Source organism: Propithecus coquereli, unplaced genomic scaffold (genome assembly GCF_000956105.1).
Source record: "Propithecus coquereli isolate 6110/MARCELLA unplaced genomic scaffold, Pcoq_1.0 Scaffold78, whole genome shotgun sequence".
Lineage (NCBI taxonomy): Eukaryota > Metazoa > Chordata > Mammalia > Primates > Indriidae > Propithecus > Propithecus coquereli.
Window position 1 is genome coordinate 4528866 of NW_012153951.1, and position 24385 is coordinate 4553250.

At 37.2% G+C, this 24385-nt stretch overlaps 1 protein-coding gene across 1 annotated transcript in view; it reads right to left on the minus strand.

Moving 5' to 3' along the window:
- The window catches only part of DERA (deoxyribose-phosphate aldolase (putative)), a 125951-nt gene that overhangs the window by 26580 nt on the left and 74986 nt on the right, over positions 1 to 24385 (minus strand). The window contains exon 6 of the mRNA XM_012662784.1: positions 16696 to 16824. Within this exon, the coding sequence (XP_012518238.1) occupies positions 16696 to 16824 (129 nt within the window). The remainder of the gene's footprint in view (positions 1 to 16695; positions 16825 to 24385) is intronic.

Here is a 24385-nt window from a genome sequence, read left to right on the forward strand (position 1 = left end):
CCTCTTCAGAAAATCTTTCCTCTAATGCCCTTTACTCTATTCTTGTCCTTCCTCAGTTGCAATTTCCCTAATACTCCAAGCACTGTTATTATCATTTAAGAGACATAAATTCAGGCAGATCTTCCAGAAATTGGTGGGGTCCAGTAATCCCAGATAGGTCTGGAGTTACTGAAACACTGACCACCTTCAAGAGCATCAAACACATCACATAAGACCGTACAACTATGGCTCCACAAAAGTCTGTTTCTCTCTGTTACTGAGCATGAAATCTCTTTCTGCTCTCTGTGTGAGTAACTCTTTTTCTCTGAGTCAAATGCCTTGAATAAAACACCGAACTTTTCTACTCAAGCCCTGAAGGAACAACCAAAGAAAACAGTGGAAAGGGGTGAGTTTAACTGAAAAGTATATTCAATTATAAAGAAGTACCTGATCACCTCTTGGGAGTCTGAATTTTAAAAAGCAAAGCAGGAAGAAATAGTATCAGCTCTGCCTCTTACAGACAGAAAATGAAAATGAGACATGTACTTCAAAAATAATTTCAGCAGAAAAATATATTTAATAACCACTCAATTTAGAAAATACCAACTATAATGAAAATGTCTCAGAGCAGTTTTAAGGATTTCTATTTTATATTTTTGAAAGGCATTATAACATTGCATACTCTAAAATACGAACAGAGAAAGAAACAGAAGAAAATCTGCTTTTTAATTGTCTCAGTTATCTACTCTACCATCCTAGTAAAAAGCACAAAGACAGATGCAACTATAGGTGTCGTTATAAACTCTGAGGTAACACATATATGCTTTTTCTTTTTATTAAAAAATAAACAGGAATATTTTAATTATTCACTAGAATGTTAATATCAAGCCAGTGTGATAGCAGCCAACATTCTACAAACAGCCTTGTGCTGGCTTTGTGTGATGCGGATGATCTAAACTCTTTCCAATTTCTTTGACTATTCGGTACCTCTTCTGTTGTCCCTGACCAATTTAGCTGCTTTTTAACACAGGAACCTTGCTTTCCATGCCCCAGTTGGTGATAAATTTTTTACAAAAAGCATACCATAACACTCATTCTTGGGTCACTAGCAAAGCAACATCCTGATAATTCAAGGAAAAGCCTGAATTTCCTTCTCTTCTAAAACAACTGGATTAGTTCTCCATTTGATTTACGTGCTTTGTCTTGCTAATGTTCTCTAAACAGAACAATAGCCTCTTTCTTTTACCTTCAATAGACTTAATCAGATTCCTTAAAAAACATTAATTTTTTTTTCCTTGTCACAAGAACAGAAAAGTAGAGGAAAAGCAGTGAAACTATGCTACCTTCTGCACGAAGCCAATAGCAGAATGAACGGGTGGAGCACTTACAAAGGTTCCTGGTTCCTGCCCTGGGAAAAACCATTGCTTCTCTCAAATTCCCTGTCCTATCAAATGGCACCATTAGGAGTTGGGTCTGCCCCCTCCCTCCCCTGCTCGGCATGCAGTCATTCACCAAGTACTAGCAATTTTGCCCCCTTCCCGTGTCCCCAGCCCTCCACTCCTCTCCATCCCCACTGCCTGGCCTCAGCTGAGCTCCTCCTCATGGTCAGCGACATAGTTACCACAGCCGAAACACACTGCCCAAAGGTTATGTGCCTAAAATGAAAATCTGATCATTGCTCTAGTACTACAAAGCATCTGGAATAAGGGTGTTGTGATGATCCTTGTACCCAGTTCCTGACACATAGTGGACTTCTCCCATAAATCCTGGTGACTGAATGAATGAATGGATGAATGAATTACTCAAACGCTCATTCCTCAGGCTAAAAATTTTCGATACCCCCAAACAGGAAACCCACGTTCCTTAGCATGGCATGAAGCTTCAAGCTACTTACCAGCTTCATCCCCCGCCTCTCCTGCCTCTTCTCCATTTACTCCACCCCAACCAGAGCAGCTTCCTCACCATGACATGGTTCATTCACATCTCTGTATAAAAGAGCCAGCGATTCTCTGCCTGAGATGCCTTCCACCGCATCTGCACCTAAGACTCCTACACGAATGCCACTTGCTTTGTGAATTCTTCAATGATTCCTCCGGAGAGGGTTAGCAATGTCCTTTAGTACTTGGAAAAAAAATGTCCCCATGGCTCGTTTTCTCAATAGGGCAAATCAGAAACTCTCTTTTTCACTTCCAGAGATAATGTCCTTTTTTAAAGGCCAGGAGTTATGTCATCCTTTTCGCTCTCCATTCTGTCTTCTAATCCTTCTCCAACGCCTAGAATAGTGTCTGAAAAATATTATGTCTTCATTAAATGCTTGTTGAATGAGCCAATTCAAGGGACAGAAATATCCCCAGACACTTAGATGGCAGAGAACCCTGGCCCCTCTCTCTTCACTAGCCTCCTCCCCTCTCCCCAATTCCTCAGTCTCCACTCCAGGCCTCAGCACCCTTGATCCCTCATTTTCTTCCACTCCCTGGCATAGTTTAGAATTAGAGAACTCCCTATTCAAATCCTAACTCTTAATAGGTTGAAGATGAAAGGAAGAGAAACTTCAATACAACTATCTAAAATAAAAAATGTTCTTAGAGACCTAAATTGAAAATAAATTTATGTCCTTACAAAAAACACAGTTATATGTGTTGATTAGGGCTACAGAACAATTGATGCTAAATTTTACTCATTCTGGGAGGTCAACTCTGGGCTGGCCTAGAGAACAAACAACCATGGACAATCTTGATTCTCTGGGAATATAGGTTCAATGTTCCAAATAAGCACTTTGTAAAGTAAATAACTAATAAAACAATTGGTTTGTTAATTGTGGACTATCTATGCTAAAGGTCCCCCCTTTCTTGAATTTGGAATTCTTCCTCTAAATAATTTCTAAACTACAAATGTGAGTAGAAAGACTGACTTCCTGTCTTAATATCTGGAAACCTAGATTCTGGGTCAGAGGTTCTCATTCCTGCCCACACAATAGAAGCACCTGGAGAAGTTTTAAAAAGTACTAACTACCTTACTCTATTCTAGACCAATTCAAATTAGAATCTCTGGTGGTAGGATCTTCTCAACAGTTCGTTAAAGAAGCTCTTCAGAAAACTCTAATGTGTGGCCCCGACAGACAACCTTTGTTCTAAGCTGTGTTTTGACTGTAGTTATTTGTCCTTGGGCAAATTCCCTGTGAATTTGACCTTTCTGAGTCTCTCAGTTTTGTCACCTATAAAAGGAAAGATTCCAGGTTAATGTAGCTTCTTTACGGTTTATTATACTTACAGTTTTTTAAGCATTTATAACTTCTGTGAGTTAACTTTTGAATGTTTATTTGCTCTGTTTCTCTTGGCTTATCTGACAATGCACAAATAATGGGGAAACAGTGATGAATTTGCAAAGCCCTTTTACTGACTTAGACAAAAGGAGTTGCAGGCAAAAGTCCAATTTGAAAAGTATGTTTCCCACATACTCGGCTAGCTCCTGGGAAGACTAAAAGTTATATATATAATCACTGAATTTTACAGGTTTTTTAGAGCCATGTTAAAATTTAAAAAAAGAAGAGAAAAAAGTTCCAGCTGTATTTCCCTCCCTCAGATATGTGGTTTGCTCATTCTAAAATGACTTTTTTGCATATGCTTCCATTAAAGTCATGGCTGCAGAATAAGCTGATGATTCCAATAACGCCTCCTCACTCAAGTCTTTTTACTGAATCGCTTGCTGAGCAATTGAACACACAGGGCCCCTAATTTCTTTATTCTAGTGATGACAATATAAGCTTAGTCTTGTTTCAACCAATTCTTCCCTCAGTTACCACCTCTTTCCGAATTAAAAAATATATATTTTTTTCATTTATTTGGCTTATAAAGTAAACCCAGAAACCTGCAAATATTTTTTTTTTTTTTTAGAAAAAGCAAATAAAGAAATATTCATCCATGCAGAAGAAAAGAGAACCCAGGAGAATCACTTGCTCCATTTTATAATATTATGGTACATTGTGTAGTCTTGTGTCAGTATTTATTATCAGTCATTTAGTTTATGATAGAGAATAACTTTTGATTACTGATGCTTGTAGTATTACTCACTCTGTCTCGGACTGTTTGAAGATCTGTATTTTTATTACAAAGTCCAATAAAAATAAAGTGAAAAACCCATAGGTCCCCAAACTGATTCCTGGCTTGTGCTGTATGTCACTCTTTTCCAATCTAAGAAGTATTTCCTTCTGCTGTTAGTCTCTGTCTCTTGCTCATAAGCAAATTTATCTCCTAATGCCTCATTCTTTATTTCAGCCATTAATCTCCCATTGAGAACCTTACAGAATGCTTTTTGCAGATAAAAATATTTAATATCTACTAGATTTCCCCTATCCACAAAACCATCTAACATTGCTTAGAGGGAAAAATCAATCTTTTGTACCTGAATTCAAGTTTGCTGGTTTGACTCAAAATATTTTTCTCTAACTTCTCCAGGTCTTCTTAATAGAAAATAATAAAAGCACAGAGCAAGAATCCTGTTTTTCCTTGCCATGAGTTGAATTGTGTTCCCCAAAAAGATATGTCGAAATCCCACCCCCCAATACCTCAGCAAGTGACCTTATTTAGAAAGAGGTTGCTGCAGATATAATCAGTTAGGATAAGGTCATACTGAGTAAGGTGGGCCATTATCTTACTGGTGTCCTAGGAAGAGGAGAGACACAGACAGAGACACACAGAGGGCCATGTGGTGGTGAGACTGGAGGGACAGACGCATCCACAAGCCAGGGAATGCCAAGTATTGCTGGCAAACACCAGAAGCCAGAGGAGGTCAGAAAGGATTCCTTCCTGCAGGCTTCAGAGGGAGCCTCCTGACACCTTGATCTTAGGCTTCTAACCTCCAGAACCATGACAATAAATTTCTGTTGTTTTAAAAAGTACCAGTTTGTGGCACTTTGTTACAGAGTGCCAGGAAACTAACATACTCCTCTTTTCCCGTTATTTCTGTATTTTGAGGCCCTGTCTTACTGGACTGTAATCTATGCTGAAGTTTCAGACATACACACACAATTGTGTGTGCGTGTGTGTGTGTAAAATGTTTTTCTTTCTTACTACATAGGATCACACTGCTCTGAAGCAGAAGGCACCTCTAATGGTTGTAGAGTATCACATGCCTAATAGTGTAGTATCCATTGGGTTGTCGTTTGGGCTGTGCTTAAAATAGCTCTTACCTTCTAATGTGGTGCATCCAATTTCTGGATAACTTGGACTTGACAAAAGTCTTCCTTACAATAACTAAGCCAGAATCCATTTTCCCATGACTTCTAAAAGTTGGTCCCAGTCCAATTACCTTGGGCTAACAAAGAAAAATCCTTCTTTTTCTGGAAAATCCTACAAGTATTTGAACACAATATTACCGCCCCAATGGACTTTCTTCTTCTGAATTAGATGTCCATTTTCTTTCCAACTAGTCTTCACAAGAAGGTTTCAATGTCCCTCATCCTATGCTGTGACTTCCCTCCAAATATGCTCTGATAACATTTCCATTCTCCCATGTCCTTCCATCCCACCTACTCTATTCCCTGATTCTCAGATTGCCCCCAGCGTTGACATCTCTCCTATTCCTTCATCGGGTGGAAAAAAGGCAGGCCCGCTTTCACTGTCACTCCCTAGCTGTTCTCTCGGCACGCTAGGTTAAGCGAATCTGAAAAAAAAACAAAAAACAAAAAAAAAAAACCCAGGAACTTTAGTACAGAATTCAAGTGGCAGTTTTAGGTCCTGACCCTGCCTGCTACTTTTCTAAGGGCATCATTATGGGGCCATCAGCAGAGTAGCTGAACACACACACACACACACACACACACACACACAAAATGGTGGAAGCTGCCTGAGAAGACACAATTTAGCTCTGGGCACACTATCTTTTCATTTCAACAAGGATTTACTGTGGGCCTCTCATAGGTGGGGCCCTGGCCTTGCTTTCATTTTTCTCTTTCATGTTGACTCCACATCCACCACCCTCTGCACCTTTTCTGCGAACACTCTGCCTCTTTATTGTCTTCCTTCGCTTGTCCTCGACAGTAAAGTGCAACATACGATCTCATTCAGGGACCCTAGAAACACATCTGGGCCTCCAAAGGTTAAACACAGCTTATGTGTATCATCTAATACTGAAGTCTCCAACCCTCTGGCTTCGGACCAGTACCAGTCCATGGCCTGTTAGGAACTGGGTCGCACAGCAGGAGGTGAGCAGCAGGCAAGTGAGTGAAGCTTCATCTGAATATAGAGCTGCTCCCCAATGATCTCATCACTGCCTAAGCTCCACCGCCTGTCAGATCATGAGGGCATTAGATTCTCATAGGAGTGCAAACCCTACTGTAAACTGCACACGTGAGGGATCTAGGTTGCATGCTCTCTATGAGAATCTAATGCCTGGTGATCTGAGGTGGAGCTAAGGCGGTGATGCTAGCTCTGGGAAGCAGCTGCAAATACAGATTATTAGCAGAGAGGTTTGCGCAATAAATGTAATGTGCTTGAATCATCCCAAAACCATCTCCCCCATCATACCCACACACCCCCGACTCCTGCTCTGTGGAAAAAATTGTCTTCCATGAAACCAGTCCCTGGTACCAAAAAGATTGGGGAGACTGCTGATCTAATACACATACACAGATCGATCGCAGGGTGGAGAGCAGGATTATGCAACAATAAAGCCATGAAATTTGGAATCAAGAGTCCTTCAGAATTCTACCACTTACTCGATATGTGGCCTTGTTCTAGTTGCTTAACTTCTGAGCTTGAGGTTTTCATTTACTAAGGGACAATAATAAGATACCTCTCTTACTTCCCTCTTGGGATTATTGCAAAAAGAATTTGTAAATTGCCAACTTCACAATTCAATAAATATTTATATCAAGTATCTACCTGGTACAATATACAGAGAGATCTATTCAAAGATTTCAGTTTCCCAGGATTTTAAGAGTTCACTAATAGATCAGTAACTACTTGGCACAGAGATTACAAAATAAATAACTAAAAGTTAAAGTGTTAGGAATTACAGACAAAGGAATAACAGAATCTCAGATACATGAACAAGTATCTGCAGGTCTAGCTTCTATACCATGTACCAGAATTTCACTTAGAAAAGAAAATCAAACCCCTTAATGTTAAGAGAGAAAATACAGCTTTATTAAAAAATTAATTTTTGTATACATTATTTATAAATACATCCCCATATAGCCCCTGTACATACACACCTGATCCCTGAATCTATCAATAAACATTTCCTAGGCACTTACTATGCACTAGTCTTTACATCCATAAATGTCTCTATGCAAGTTAAGTCTGGAGGAGGCAGTTATATGATTTTGGAATAAATTGGGTTACATTTTTTACAATTTTATACAATAAAATTTTACACAGACTAGTATACACCACATAAAAAACTAAGCTTATAAGCTTTTTCTTTTCTTTTTCCCAGAAGCCCAGCCATGAAGAAGCAAAGGAAACATTTTATGTTTAAGTATGTCTCATATACTTAACCCGTTCCTTAAAAGGTTATGTATACACCAGAATACACCATCAGTAGTAGTTTCTGCACTGCCTGGAAGTCAGAAAACACGGTGACTTCTTTCCTTGGCAGATCTCTTTGTTTTCCACTCAATAAAAGATGCTGGGGTGGGGAGGGAGGTGGATGGGGGTAAATTTTCTGAAATTTTTACTTGGGGACCCGAATTAAAATTCACTCCATGGATGAGATAGCAAGTTAATTAGTTTTCACCCTATAAATGGTTTAATTTCCAGGGCTAGTTTAAGGAGCTGTAAATAAATTTATACTTTAAATCTTTTAACTCTTAACCCAACACAAATCTATAGCCTTATGCTTTCCCCAGTGATGAACTTTTAGCTGCAGCATACCTTTTCATAAATTAAATGCTTTTTCCTATGAAAGACAAGATCCTATTTTAAAAAAAGAAAAAAACAAGCTGGAACACCACAGGAGTCTAGTTGTGCCATCTGGATCAATATTCCTTGAGTATACAAAGATTTGCAGCCTCAGATGAAGGACTCAGTATGACTTGTGACAACCTTCAGAAAAACAAATCTACATTGTCATTTACTCTATTATTTGATGGATATTCAAATTTTCAAAAACAGTTTTTAAAAAAATCTTAGATGTCAATTTGCTATTAACTACTACATTTTTTTTAGTGTTTTGGTTTCCTTCAGTCATAGCAAGTTTCCCACTGTTTTTCTCTCTTTATCATTTAATGGCTTCCTTTATATTTTCTCTTATTTTTCCGCTTCATCTCATTGTTTCCATATACTTTGATCTTATTGGACTGAATTTCAAATGTTCCCTCCCCTGGTCCCTACCTTTTTCATTTTTGATTTCCTGTATATTGCAACATTCCAGCCAAGTTCGAAACTCATTTTGCATTCCTTCAAGCTCTGCTTTCCTCAAGCCCCATATTTTTGTGTTAGTACACTTCCCACAGATCTTCATCAGCAATTCAAACCTGATGACATTATGATTGCATCTTTAGTGCTTTTCTACTCCAACCTTATTTATCATGCCTGCATTATTTCCAAAGATAAGGTCTAGAATAACTTCAGAGCGGAGCTTGTTAGCTGTTGTGTGTGTGAACAGCCCACCGCTACTGAAAGATAAAGCCAGTTTTCTACATCCTGCCATTATTTTTAATGTGTGTGTTTGCTGGGCTGAAATCCCTTAGCAGTAGATTGACCTGCTTTAGGCTTCTCTTTTCTGTAAGCGCGTTTCCCTATCTTACTTCCTATCACCTTGTTCTTGGATTGTTCAATGAAAAAAATTATGGCTCTCGTTTTTTTCTGCCCTGATTATATTCCCTTCACATTGTTTACTCCTACTTTACTTCCTCCTTTATTTGTACTTCTCTCACTATATTTCCACTAAAGCAAACAGAAGATCCAATTTTCTTTGACCAAAAAACCAAAGCAAAAAGTTCTCCCTGGTCCTTCCTTGCGTCTATATCTACCTCCAAATTCTTATAAAATATTCTTGCAGCACCTAAAAAAAAAACCCTTGGGAATATAATCTCCTTGTCGAGGGTATAAATTATTTATCTTTTGGTTCAATTAAAATAAAAGTTTGCTCTCTAAAATAATATGTTCAAACTCTATAAGGTTGTGGCACATCTGGAAAGATGCATCTAGATTTTCAAAGTTCACTTTGCCTCTTTTCACTTTTCCTTATCTTTTTTTTCTTTCGTTCATTCATTTGTGTATTTGGAAATATTTTCTTAGGCTCTACTACATGCCAGGCATAATAGTAATCACAGAGGAATAAAAATAAGAAAGATGTAGTCCTTGACCTTAGGAAAGCTCATAGTTCTGCAAAAAAAAAAAAAATTGAACAGGGAAAACAATGATGATAATATATGACAATGCTACTGGTATTTACAATTGTCCTAGCAGCACAACAGTATGATCAATTAATTAATTAATTCTGCCCCTAGATGATCAATCTTTAAAAATGACTAAGGGGAGAGGGGAAGACTATCACAGACAGGAAATGATATAATATAATGAAGACAGAATTACCCAGAATGTTTCCAAATATCAACAACGACCACACAGAACAGCAGCAAAAAAATCCTTTTGACTGATATTCTAATTTTATCATGTAAGAGTACCTACCTCATAGGGTTGTTGTAAAGACTAAATATAAATATGCATAAAGCCCTTAAAACAGTCCCTGGCACACAGTAAATGCTCAAGAAACTTTAACTATTATTGTTGTTGTATTATAGATTATATCACATGTTTTTCATATATTCAAAATGTTTTCTTTCTTTCTTTTTTTTTTTTTTTGTGGTTCCTGGCTTGGTTCTGGATAACTGTGGCTGCTGAGTAAGTCACCTCTAATTAAAAGATATTTTATTTGGACACATGTCTGAAAAGCTGATGTGGCTGCTATAACTTCCAGAATAAAAATATGAGGAGAGATGACAAATAAACAAGGCTGAGAAGTGTAGCATAAAAATACAATTAACTGGACCACATCTAACTGTGATTCTCAGATTCTTTTTATACCTTTCTTTTTGAAGATAGAGGCAAAAGTTAGGAAAACAAGTTTATATGTAAGATTCATTCAATAATTCTACTAATATAGTAAGCTTTGGGATCAGTACAGAAAGACATAGAGCTCAGTATGATGTACTTCCTTCTACAGCTACAACAAATGGTTTTTCAAAGTTATATTCTAAATAATGCCTTGTAAGAATCCAGAAAAAGAGATTCAATTATGTTTCCTTTATTACTGAGGTAGGATAGGGTAGGAAAGTATACTAATACTTTTTAATAACTTACAAAATACTTAATTTATGGTTTATAATGTATTTATATATCTCATTTCATTTGAACTGATAATCAAATTAATTTTTTGGTCAAGGTTACAGACTGTGCAAGACAGAACAAGAATTCTGGTCTGCTCACTCCTATTGATCATGCTTCTTCCCCTAAAAACATTTTGAAAGATTTCTAAACAAGATTAAACCAAAAGTAGACTGCTGATCATTTAATTGGCCAAAAATGTAAACATCTTGGATAACTGAGCTTTTACTTACAGTGATGTCAGACTAACACAGATATCTCTACCTACTCTCTCTTCAAAGAACTGTTTTTGCAATAATCTAAATGGCTATCACAATTATAAAATACATTATTATGAATGTAAATGATAATCCCCTTTCCTTTTGAGATTTTTGATTCTAAATTAATGGGAAAACAAAAGCAATGAAGAATTCCAGACATAATACAGTAAATGTTATCAGACATGACCTGTTATCATAAATAACTACAAAACTGAACAAAATATTTTCAGGCACTGGAAAATTGTCAGCTCCTGATACAGACCCTGAGTTAATCCAGATATATAAATTAGCAGATAAAGACTTTAAATCAGCTATTATAAATATCTTCAGGGCTGGGTGCGGTGGCTCATGCCTTTAGTCCTAGCACTCTGGCAGGCCTAGACCCGGAGGATGGCTTGAGGTTAGGACTTCAAGATCAGCCTGAGCAAGAGCAAGATCCCGTCTTTACTAAATACAGGAAAAAAAAAAAATTAGCTGGGTTTTGTGGTGCAGGCCTGTAGTCCCAGCTACTCTGGAGGCTGAGGCAGGAGAAGCCTTGAACCCAGGAGTTTGAGGTTGCTGTGAGCTAGGCTGACGCCACAGCACTCTAGCCCAGGTGACAGAGCGAGACTCTGTCTCAAAAAAAAAAAAATCTGCAAGTTCTTAAAGGAAAATAGGAACTCAATGAGTAAAAAATTAGGGACTCTCAATAGAGAAACAGAAATTACAAAAGAGAAGTAGAAATTTTAAAACTAAAACTTTACAGTAGCATAAATTTCACTGTATGGGCTTAAAAGCAAATTTGAGATAGAAAATAAGGGTCAAAGAACCTGAAGAAAGATCCATGTAAATTAACCAATCAAGAGAACAGAGGAGGGAAAAAGATTAAAAATAAAATAAACAGGACCTTAGTAACCTATGGGATAATATCAAGTAGTTTAACACTCATATATCTGGGGTCCTAGAAGGAAAGACAGATAGAATGGGGTAGAAAATGTATTTGAAAACATAGTTTTGAAAATGTCCTAAATTGGTAGAAAACATGAACCTACAGATCTAAGATGTTCAGCAAATTCTAAGCAGGATAAATACAAAGAAAACTATGTTTAGGCACATCATGATCAAATTAGTGAAAAAAAAGATAAAAAGAAAATATCAATTGACCATAGCCAGAGTAAGATCAGACATTACATACAGAGAAACAGAAGAAATGGAATTGCAAAAAACAGAATGACATATTTAAAGGCTAAAATAAGAATAAAACTGTCAACCAAGAACTCTATATTCAGCAAACTATCATTCAAATATGGGGGTGAAATAAAGACATTTTCACATGAACAAAACTAAAAAGAATTCATCACCAACAGACTTGCACTGCAAAAAATACCCATGGAAGTTTTCCAGGCTGAATTATACAAGATGGAAACTCAGATATACAGAAAAGAATAAAGATGGAAATGATATATGTATGAGAAAATATAAAATACTATCTTATACTAGTTTTTCCTTCTTTTGTATTTCCTTAAAAGACAAACGACTGTTAAAACAAAAATTGCATCATTATAATATGGAGTTTATAATATGTACAGAAGAAGAACATTAAAATAACTCAAAGGACCAATGAGGGTATAAATAAAATCATTGTAAGGTTCTTACATTTTTGACATATGAAGTGTAAAGTGAAACATTACTTCTAAGTAGACTGTGATAAATGAAGGATGCATATTATAATTGTTAAAGTACCCACTTAAAAATTTCGATAAATCACAAAGAAATTTAGATAAAAAGCCAATAGAAGAAACAAAATGAAATGCTATAAAATAGCTGATGAACCGAAAAAGTGGCAAGAAAAGAGAAACAAAAAATAGATCGGAACAAAATTTTACAAGGAAAAAAACTGCACAATGACAGACTTAACTTCTACCATATCAATAATTATATGAAATGTAAATGAACAAAACACTAATTAAAAAGCAGAGATTGTCACAATGAATTTAAACAAAGAATGCCTACAAAAGATACACTTTAAATGTATAGCCAGAGAGGACTTGAAAATAAAAAGATAGAAAAAAGATATACCATGCAAATGGTAAACACAAGAAAGCTGGTGTGGCTACCTTGATGTCAGAGAAACCGGACATTCTGACAAGGACTAGTACCACAGATAAAGAGGGACATTTCATAATGATGAATGTGCTACAACAACAGGTAAACATAACAATCCTAAAAGTGTATTTACCTCTTAAGAGAGCTCCAAAACACTTGAAGAAAAAACTGAAAAAGGGATAGACAAATCCACAATCATATTAAGAGATGTTAACACCCTCTCATTAATAAATAGGACTAGTAGACCAAAGATAAAACAAATCTGAAACACTATCAACCAATTTGATCTGACATTTGCACTAACATTTGCAAATACACGTTCTTTGAAGTGTGTGCACTTGAAGCATATACCTAAATATTACCATAAAATGAGCTATACACCTTATTAACTTCAAAAGACAAAAGATTCTCACATTAGATATTCCCTGAGCATAACAGAATTTTTTTTTTTTTTTTTTGAGACAGAGTCTCACTGCGTTGCCCGGGCTACAGTGCCGTGGCGTCATCCTAGCTAACAGCAACCTCACACTCCTGGGTTCAAGCAATCCTACTGTCTCAGCCTCCAGAGTAGCTGGGACTACAGGCATGCGCCACCATGCCCGGCTAATTTTTTCTATGTATTTTTAGTTGTTTGATTAATTTCTTTCCATTTTTAGTAGAGACGGGGTCTCGCTCTTGCTCAGGCTGGTTTCGAACTCCTGAGCTCAAACAATCCGCCCGCCTCGGCCTCCCAGAGTGCTAGGATTACAGGCGTGAGCCACCGCGCCCGGCCCAGAATTTTAAGTTACAAATCAATAAGATATTCAGAAGATCACAAAAATATTTAGAAATTAAACATCTCATTCTAAATAACACTCTAAATAACGAAAGAAATCACAAAGAAAATTAGAAAACACCTTTAACTGAAAAATAATGAGAAAAAACAACAAAGCAAAAAGTTGGCTCTTTGAAAAAAATCAGAAAATTGGCAAACCCCTAGCAAGACTTTCTTTGTCGAAGAAATAGAAGCAGAGGAGGAGGAAAGGAGAAGGAGAACAATAACAGGAAAAAAAATAAAACCAACAACAGGAAAGAAAACAGAAATGACCAATATAAGGAATAAAGAATGAGATATAACTACAGATCCTACAGATATCAGAATAAGAAAAACATATTATAAACAATGTTATGCCAATAATTTCAGCAATTCAGTATACTTGTACAATGGAATACTTCTAAGCAAACTCCTCAAGATCTCACATCTGTTATCTTTAGTGAGGGCAAATAAATAAATAACAGGCACAAAAGAGTACATATTGTGTAATTAGATTATGTTCAAAACTGGCAAAACTAATGAATGGTGACAAAATCAGATCAATGGTCACACCTGAGGCAACAGGTGAGAAGAGTGGAACTGACTGCAAAGGATATTTCTAGAATATGGAAATGTTTTACTTCTTGATTATAGCAGTGGTTACGGGTATATACAAACTGTCAAGCTCTTTACAGTGTACATTTAACCACTTGAATTTTACTGAATGTAAATTTACCTCAATAAAGTTGATTTTTTAAAAATAAACCAATAAACAATACCACAGAAGTAGGAAACAATGTGATTTTAGTCAGAAATTTAAAAATTATTTTTGTTGGTGATTACTTTGTGAGAGTTACATACAAAACTGGAAGAAGAATGTAAAAAATATTTTAAAATTTAAAAAGTTCCTCAAAAACTACTTCAATTCTATTTTATACCTTCTTAGAATAGGAAGCATAAACTGTGGGCCAAGAAGTATGCAGGATGCTTGCATATATTATACTTCACAAAAACTGTGTCTTTCATTCATGGTGAAATCTAGCATGGTGCTCTGGAAAACGGCTATTACTACTAAAAAAGCAATAAACCTGCAGCCACAATGATACATGTGATTTATTAGCTTTGTGACATTAAGCGAGTCACTTAATCTTAGGTTTCTTCAACTCCAGGATTGATGTGAAGGTTAAGGATTATTATTTAAAAGTATCTGGTTAAACACACCACAAATACATGACTCACAATAAATGATTAGTAGATGCCGGTTAAATGAAGAAATGAAGTAGAGATACAACATGAATAGGAAAACAAGTAGACGGGATGAGACAGAGGGAGAGCGGTGAAGGGTGGAACACAGGCTTCCCGGGTATGATGACCTAACGCCACGTTCCCATCATGAGTACTCTGGGTAGGATACGGATGGATGGCTGACCTCCCACAATGGCTATACTTTGTGGCTTAGATCGCAGATGGAGTAACAGATGCCACAAGATTGGTTCAGAAGTGACCGTGAGAAGTATCTCAGCCTCATGTGCACAACCAACAGCGCAGCCACCATAAAGCATGCAGTACACGTGGCTGCTGCTATTTGTTTCCAAACTTTTACTTTGTTACCTGGCTAACAATCCCTTGTCATGGCAACGAGCTTGAGAAGGAGGCTGCCTGTCTAGCTAAGACTCCAAGCGGCTTTTCAGGTTCCTAAGGGTTGCAGTGAGTCTTCTACTACCGTGGACCTTTGAAATGTCAGTAACACTAACGAACAGCTGTTCAAAGGGCTCCATGCCTTCTTATCCTTTGATTTCTCAGAGATTTTCCTCTAAATGAGACCACAAGAGAAGACAGTTTCTAGACACAGCCTCAATGACCACAGCAATGGCACCATTAATACCTAGTAGGTTGATTTTCTGGAGAATTCCAAGGAATGATCTACTAGGTCTGATGAACAATTCAAAAAGTACAGAAGAGTGTAAAAATCTAGAGGGCGACTACAATGAATGGCCCTGAATTAAGACCAGAGAAGCCAAGAATCTTTACCAAAAATGGGGCCCCTAGTGGGGCACCTAGAAAATCAACACTCAATCGCAGTACAAGGTGACAAGTTATCTGACACAGGTTCTAACAGAACGCTATGGGGCACACGGAGGAGATAATGAGCCACGTGGCGGGGGAGGACACAGTCTCAGGGGAAATATTCATGAAAAAGATGACACCTGTGCTGACTCCAAAGATGTGAAGGAGTTATTTGGGCAAAGGGTATTCCAGGCTGGGGGCACAGACTCAAAAAGGTTGCATGGCGCCATCTGCAGGGAACTGCGAGTAATTCTCACGGCTGGAGAATACAGAGTGAAGGGAAAATGAGATGGCAGGGGCACAGGCAGGGTCTCAGGAAGGACTTTTTTAAAAACAAGGATTAAGGAATTTACACTTTACCTTGAAGACGTAGGAAAGTCACTGAAGGATTTTAAGCAAGCAGCACCACAACCAAATTAGCATCTTTAAAAGATCATTTTGGCCATGGTGTGGAGGATAGCTTGGAGGGGGACAAAAGTAGAGACAGGGAAACCAGCTGACATAATGCACGTGGAGGACCATGGTCCTAATAGGAGCACTGAGGATGGAGGGAAGATGTATTGGACACAGGAAAGAGGCCTTGCAAGAATCTTGAGACTTGTTCACTGGCTTTTTTGTGAAAGTGACAGAAAGAAAGAATCAGACATGACTCCTAGGTTTCAAGCTTTAATGTCTGAATGGATGGACCTGCTGTTCATGGAGAAAAAGAATAAGTCAACTTACATTTGAAAGTATGGAAAACAATGATACCGCATTCAATTTTAAAAAATTAATACTAACAAAAGCAGAGGCTGCCTCAGATAGGATGGATACACATCTCTGAGAAAAATCAAAAGCTTAAATTCACAGAAACGAATAAGTCACAGCTAAAGAAATTCCTGTCTAATATATGTTGATGAATGAATAATCAAAGAATAAAATAGAAGGCAATTCACTAACAAGAGAGCCATCTACTGCCTTGTAAGAATAGTGCAGCAATGAAATGCCACAAAAATGTGGAAGAAAGCCAAGAATTTTTGACCACTTCACATTATACATGCATTCACAAAACATCTGACACCTCATATAAAAAAATTCCAAGTGGTTAGCACTTTTAATAACAGCTAAATGTTTTCACTCACTTATTTTTGCTAAAAACATCAATTGAATATAAAACATCATTTGAATATAAAACACTTACCTGCCATCATTGCTATCATACTGGCTTTGTAGACATTAGTAAGAGATCCAAGTTCTCCTGTTGCTAATATGGTTTTGAGATGAGCCTCCCCACAGGCCTTGCGAAACTGACGAATCTCACCATACAGGGCTGAGAAGAAAGTGATGGAGGCGGTTACAAAGCAGGCAAGTGATAACATAACTTGGCAGCCGTTTAGAGCTGGTAGAACCCATTTCAGATTTAGGAAACATAAAACATTTGTCACTTTCTAAAAATCACCCCAATTTAATATTGCCTAGAGCATTCTGTCGCAGTTCACATCCTGTTACAAGGAGTGCTTAGTTTGCTACCATGAAACCATTTCTAAGCCCTGGCCTGAGGTCCAGAGTCATGGAGCTTTTTAAATATCATTATAATGACATGCAAATCATGAATAATTTCTACTTTTTTCATATATGGTTATGTATAAGAAAAAACAAATTCATCTGCCATACATACAGTGATGTACCACTTTGCAAAGTAATGAAAAAGTCTTTATTAATTCTTCCATTCACACATAATAAGTTCTTTCATTGGAATATAAAGCAGACCTTTCTTGAGAGCTCTGCTAATGATAATAAAGACATAACAGCTTGCCCTATTATCTGCCAGAGTGTGTGTCTATATATCTGACTAAAAAGCGTTAAGCCTGGCCAGGTAGTCTTGGATATATGCGCACAAAGCCACCTGTAGAGGTGCCTTTGAAGATGCTGCCTTGAATCTATTAACCTCTGAACACCCGACCCAAGACCCAAGTACTACAACAAAATAAAATTGAGGGGGGAAACATTTCATATTCAAGGTAACAGGATCTTAGTAAATAAGTAAAACCAATATAATGAGTATTAAAGTTTTGAAAACTCGGGTCTAAACAGTCCATTGTCAATGACACCTGTGGACTAGGCTTTTACCCTGTATCAGACTGACCACCCCACTTCTTGAACTCAGGCTATGGTCCCACTATTAGAACCAAGGCTTTTTCCTTCCTTTGTCTGTATATGTCTTTCACAGGAAGTAGTTTTGTAAGTAGTTTTATAAGCACCATAAATTCAGCATCAGAGAAATTCATAATAAGGGTTAGGATAAACATTTTTTAATGCTAAGAGGAGAGTTCTATAATTCACAGGTTTACTAAAGTATACAGTAAAAATTAATCTCAAACTAGCAAACTCAGTCAAAACCATAAAAATTATACCAAATAAACAAAATTTGCCTTCCAAATCCCAGAGAACCAAATTTAACTTGAAGCTTGAAAGTCAAAATTGAATACAAATAAAAGCAAATCTTCTATTCCAAGATGCTTGGTAAGTTTAGAGTTTGTTGCCACCAAGAGATGATACCCACAGAAGGTTCTTCAAGAAAGGATTGTCCAGTTTCACAAATTCTCAATAATGGGCAGTTCTGAGTAAGGGAGGTGATCTGAGATGCCACACTGCCTACCATGCCCTGAGCATCTACCTAACCTGGGAGAAAATCATCTTACCTATACCTCCAGTATGACAACCTGTGTAAGAATATTAGAAACAGCAATAGATTATGTAGAAGTAACAATTTATATTAACGTAGAGAATGAATCTTCGACAATCCTTGAGTTACTGAATCTAAAAAAAGAAAATTGTTCTCTAAGAACAAGTAACATGAAAACTTCCCGGTCTAAAAATTTCGGAATGCTAATCCAGAGTCAACTTGAGCTTTTATTAATGATTTTCTTCCACAATATTGCCATTAAAAGGTCTTAAAGCCAGACAAATTTGGATTTAAAACCCAACTCCATCACTTCCTGTGTGACCTTAGGCAAGTTATTTCTCTCAGCCTCTGTTCTGTCTTTAAAGTGTCAATATTTACTTTACAGGGTTATTACGAGGATTAAAAGAGAAGATATATCATAATATAAAGTACTTTGCACACTGCCTGACATATTGTAAGCACTCAAAAAGTTTAATCATTACTATTAAGTTCAGAATTCTAGTAAAATGAGTTTCTATTAAGTGTTACGTGATAAAAGTCAAATCTTATTTCATGGCCTGAACCAACTCCTTGTACCAAATCAAAACTTTGCTGTATGGATTAGTGCTTACAATCAGTGAGCCATCAGATAAGCTTTGAAAATATTTTATTACAGCATTTGTTAAAATGAATTTTGGCCTGTAAAACAAATTCTTAGAACACTGATTATAATGATATTTATGAACAAAACCACCACCCTTTTTCTAAAGCGTACTACCTTTTGATACCCAGTGAATTTCTTTAAGCATAGTTAAAATTAACCAGAAAAAAAATACGTATTTTATGACTCAGCAATTTGGAAGTTATACTCTTTATCCATGACCCAAACAGAATGAACCAAAAGTGGCCACTTCGAGCTTAACCGGATTTAACAAATATGCAAACAGTGCCTTCTGATTCTTTAACTGCTAATTTCTAAAATCATTTTACTGACCTATTTCACCACATAATAGGATCAATTTTTCTGAGAAAAATCTTAATCTTTAAGATCCAACATTTGGAAATTGGTCATTTCATTCTGTTACCATCCTGTCTAGAATATACCAGAACAATTAAATCAAAAAGCTTACCAAGTCCAGCCTTTTTTTGGATGTGACCTGGGCTCCATCAAGTGATTGCTTCTACCCAGGCCTTTGAACCTTACAAAGTGATGTAAAAACCAAAGAACACATAGAGATTTTCTTTATTATTGCAGCATCAACAATAGCAGCAGTTATAAAAGTGCAGGGGCCCAGCGGCAAGCCAATGGCCAACAGCATGGTACCCGTGCTGGCCAGTGGCAGCAGCACCCACAATGGCCTTGTGACCAAACTCTGCCTGTGGCACAATCTGCCTGTATTCTCTGAGTCTCAGTCTCTCTTGGTAGAGCTCGTTTGCCAACCCTGGCTCTCTGGGCTTTCTACTTATTCATGGAGCTACTTTATGTCCTCCTAATAAATCTCCTTTCAGTTTAACTTAATCAGAATTGCTTTCATTAGTTTTCAACCCATCAACATTTACCGAGGAAGTATGGTATAGTGGACAATAGGGTGGGTTCCCCCAACCACATGGGTTCATACCTCAGCTTGACCACTAATTTGTTGTTTGATTTGGGCAAGTTACTAAACCTTTGTCCCAGGTTCCTCATTTATAAAATGGGAATAACAGAAGTACGTACACCCCATGGAGTTACTTTGAGCACTAAATAGGTTAATATGCATAAAGTGGTAAGGACAGTATCTAGCACATAGTCAAGGAACGTCGACTACTTGTTTTCCTAGCTGTTGGTAGAGGGGTGGTGACGTTACTGTTACTGCTCGGCGCCTACTGGGCTCAGAGTGCCAAGGGACTTAAAAAAGCAGAGGACACCATGTGAACTATGTTTCCTAAAGAACATAAAATAAAACCTCCTTGGGACACTAGAAGAGCAGTCTGAGAGGAAAAGTTTCCTATATATCATAAACACTTTTGTTTTTAAACTCAGAGCCCCTGCTCCTTTGAATAGGACAGGCTCTTGAGATAAGACAGTTTTTGCTACTTGCTAGTTGTGTAAACATTTAGGAATTATTTAATTTCTCTAAGCCTAATTACTTAGGGAGGCTCCATTTGCTCACATACTTTTGTGAAGATTAAATAATGCATTGGCTAGAACAGAACAAGGCATTTAGTAGGTATTTAATCATTCAATACTAGTTTTCTATATTTCTCCTTATTATACTTTCTGCAAAAATAACTTTTAAGAACAAAACAAAGCAAGCACTGTTCTAATACTTATGAAAGCACAATTAGAATTTGCAGTTCTTACATATAAGAAACATAGACCATTTCATTCCAAAACAAGCCATGAAAACCACAAAGAAGCACTGTTAGTATTTAGGTAATTTTGACATCAACCTTAACAGTACAATGATAGACACCTCAGAAACTAGATAGATACATATAAATCAAAGCAACTTGATACTTGAGATGTAACCCACTCAGTATCAAATTATGTCCTTTAACAAACTTAGTTGGCACTTTCCTTTCAATATAGATGAGTAAAACAAGAAAAAAAATAATGGGTAGATTTTTTCTTATGTTACCAGGAAAGAACAGTAGTAGGGTGTGGATTTATTATAACTGGTGCTGGACTACACGTGTGAAGGAAATCACAAGTGAAATGATAAGTTCAAGAGGTCCCCTTTTCAAAAAATTATTCATGGGGAACAATTACTCAGAAGAGTGAGAAAGACCCTAAGTTTTCAAAGCCTCTTCCTTAGAAAATGCTCAAAGTGTTTTCTACATATCATTTAACTATGCCTTGTGAGGTATGTGGCAGTTACTTCCACATTTCAGATGTGAAAAGTGAAATATGGGAAGATGAATGACTTGCCCAGAATCTTATCATATGGAATAAAATCTTACTTCCTCAAACTTTCCTGCATCTGTCCCAGCACACACACATGTATGCATGTGCACACATGCTGTAGTTAAAATATATTCTGAGGCAATAACTGAAATACTTCTTAATGGAGTAATCCAAACCCAGAACCCAAAGGGATGTCAACTACCATCTAGTTCAAACTACTAGTTCGAATGCATACGGGCATTATAATACCAAAATCTGGTTTCCATTCTTCTAGGGGAAAAACATGTAAAATGAAAAGTTCCAAGGTAACTCAGAAACATAAGATACCTTTCTATAATTTAATGTTAAAAAAATTATCTATAAATTGCTTTATTAGCATTCTGGATGGGAACAGAATGAGGGCATCATGTTGTGATAGGGTTCCTATGTTTAAATCAGGACTTTTGGCCCTTGCCTTGCTGTCAACTAGTTGTGTTATTTGGGAAAGTTACTGAACTTCTCCAAGCTTCATTTGTCTCCTCAAGATCAGGTAGGAGAGCTTTACTTTTATAGCCCAAATACTTCTCAAATTCTGGAAATAAGTATAAAAGTTATTTAAATGATTATGAAGGCAGGGCACACTGGCTCACACCTGTAATCCTAGCACTCTGGGAGGCTGAAGAGGGAGGATTGCTTGAGGTCAGCAGTTCAAGACCAGCCTGAGCAAGAGACCTCATCTCTACCAAAAATAGAAAAATTAGCCAGGCATGGTGTCAAACGCCTGTAGGCACAGCTATTCGGGAGGCTGAGGCAGGAGGATCACTTGAGCCCGGGAGTTTGAGGTTGCAGTCAGCTATGATGATGCCATTGCACTCTACCCAGGGCGACTGAGCAAGACTCTGTCTCAAAAAAAAAAACAAAATTATGAAGGTAATCAATTATTTTCTCCTTAAATCCACCTTCAATAATAAGCACATATAAAATGAAGATAAATTTTGATTTACTCTAAAAGCTTAAATTGTTATAACTAAGACCAAACAGCCTCTTGTTATTGATTTAGGAAGACAATCTGAATGCTATCTTTGGGAGCTCTCAGCTAGAGAGGAGGGGGCAGCAGGGGTGCCCTCAGCCACACACTGCCATGGAAGTGGGAGGACACTTGGGACTGACATGTCATCAGGGCCCGGGGAAACTCTTGGTGTGCTGCTGCCAGATCAGGGGTGGAGGAGAGATGAGGAGGGGCTTGTAGTCAGACCTGCCAGGGAAAGTGAGGGACCCCCTTACCAGTGAGGGCTTGGTGGGCACAGCCAGTGTTACCGGGCCAGGGAGATAGCCCACAGGGTCTAGAGATTGTCATATACAGGGCAATTGATCAAATAGGTAAATACTGATCAGAAAGATGAATACACTGAAGATAATGGGAGAATGGGAGTAAGATTTCTCACTGACAAGAAAGAGGGTTATAAATATGGAAGGGGCAGTTGAGATTAAACCGTGCAATGTTCGATTGTAATAGAGGTTATCAGAGTGAACTCATGGGTTCTGAGATGGACAGATGGATGGAGGGAGGGAGGGAGGGAGGGAGAAACAGATATAGATGTATGTGAGTTTATGTGTGTGTGCTGTGTATATGTGTACATTCATGTATTTCCTAGATCTGTCTGCTGCGAGGGCCTAGAAACAATAACATCCCAATAGCAATGAGTATACCTAGCACCCAGATCTTTGTTTCTAAATACGACTCAGCAATCAAAAAAACCAGAGCTCCTTGGAGACATGGCCGATTCCAGTGCTAAAGTAGAGAAATCAAAGATAAACCTGAAATATCTTTTACAAGAAAGCAAGAAAGTTCTCAAAGAATTATGGGAACATCAAAAGGACACAGAAGTCAGTTTGAAGCAGCTCCCACTGCCCAAATTTGAGACAATGTGAGTATCAAAATAAATACTGACAGCAAAGGATTATAACCAATTGAGTGAAATAGGAATCTATCAGTCCTTGTGAATAGGAATGACGGAAGGGAAGGAAGCAGCGAGGGAGGGAAGGAAGGAGAAAGGCAGAGAAGGGGCTAGGGAGAGGAAGGTAATGCCCACTAATAAGTATAGAAGAAATGATGGAATTAGAAAATCATCATTTGGCAACTATGAGAGTAATAACTGAAGAATTATGAGTGGATATTAAAATAATGAATAAGTTAGATGAGGAACAGGATATTAATATAGTCTCAAAATATCTCCATTCATAATCTGTATTAATTACTTAAGATGCAAAATATTTATTAAATTTACAATGGAGGAACTTGGCAGAAAACACCTTAACCAAGTGAAGGAGTGACATCATCAATAAAGCGACAAATTAATAGTGTATTGAAATAATGCACTGAGAAGAACAGAGCTAATCTACTGTGGTATGCTTGCCCAAAATGTATAGCAGGAATCTAATCAAGAGAAAACACCAAACAAACCCAAATTGATGTATATTTTACAAAATAACCGGCCTGTAATCCTCAAAGACAAGGAAGACTGAGGACTGATCCACACTGAAGAATACTAGAGACAATGTAAGAACTGATCCTAGACCTAATAAATAACACTACTGGAACAATCTAAAAAATACAACAGTTTGTAGATTTAATGGTAGTAAAGTATCAATGTTAATTTCCTGATCTTGACAGTGTACTGTGGCTTGGTACAGAGTGTCCTTGTTTTTTTTAGGAAATATACACTTAAGTATTTAGGCTAATAGGTCAACAGGTCTGCAACTTAATCTCAAATACTTCAGAAAAAAATTATGCATATACATTATTTTTATATATATGTACAAACACACAGAAAAAGAATAAGGCAAAAATGGTAAATGGGATAGAATTTTATAATTGGGGAATCTGAGTGATGAGTAAAGTGGAGTTTTGTGTATTAATTTTACAACTTCTCTGTAAGTTTCAAACTATTCAAAAATAAAAGTTAAACAGATATGTTTGATATGTTGTTGTAATTTGCTTAGCATCCAGGTATTTTTTTTTTTTAATGGGAAGAATTGAAACTACCAACCACTCAATGGTTTTGAAAACTAAAAAAATGTACTTATGTATGGTACATATAATTTTGTAACTTGTTTTCCCCTCAGTATATCATTGACATCTTTCCTAGAAAATATAGGTCTATAGTACAATTTTTTGTTTTTGGAGACAGATTCTCTGTCTCCTGGGCTAGAGTGCTGTGGTGTTGCAACCTCAAACTCCTGGGCTCAAATAATCCTCCTGCCTCAGCCTCCCAAGTACCTGGGACTACAGGCACCCGGGTTCGTGATGCTGTAAAAGCACCCAAGGCTGTGGGCTGTCATATCCCTGTGGCATCAGGA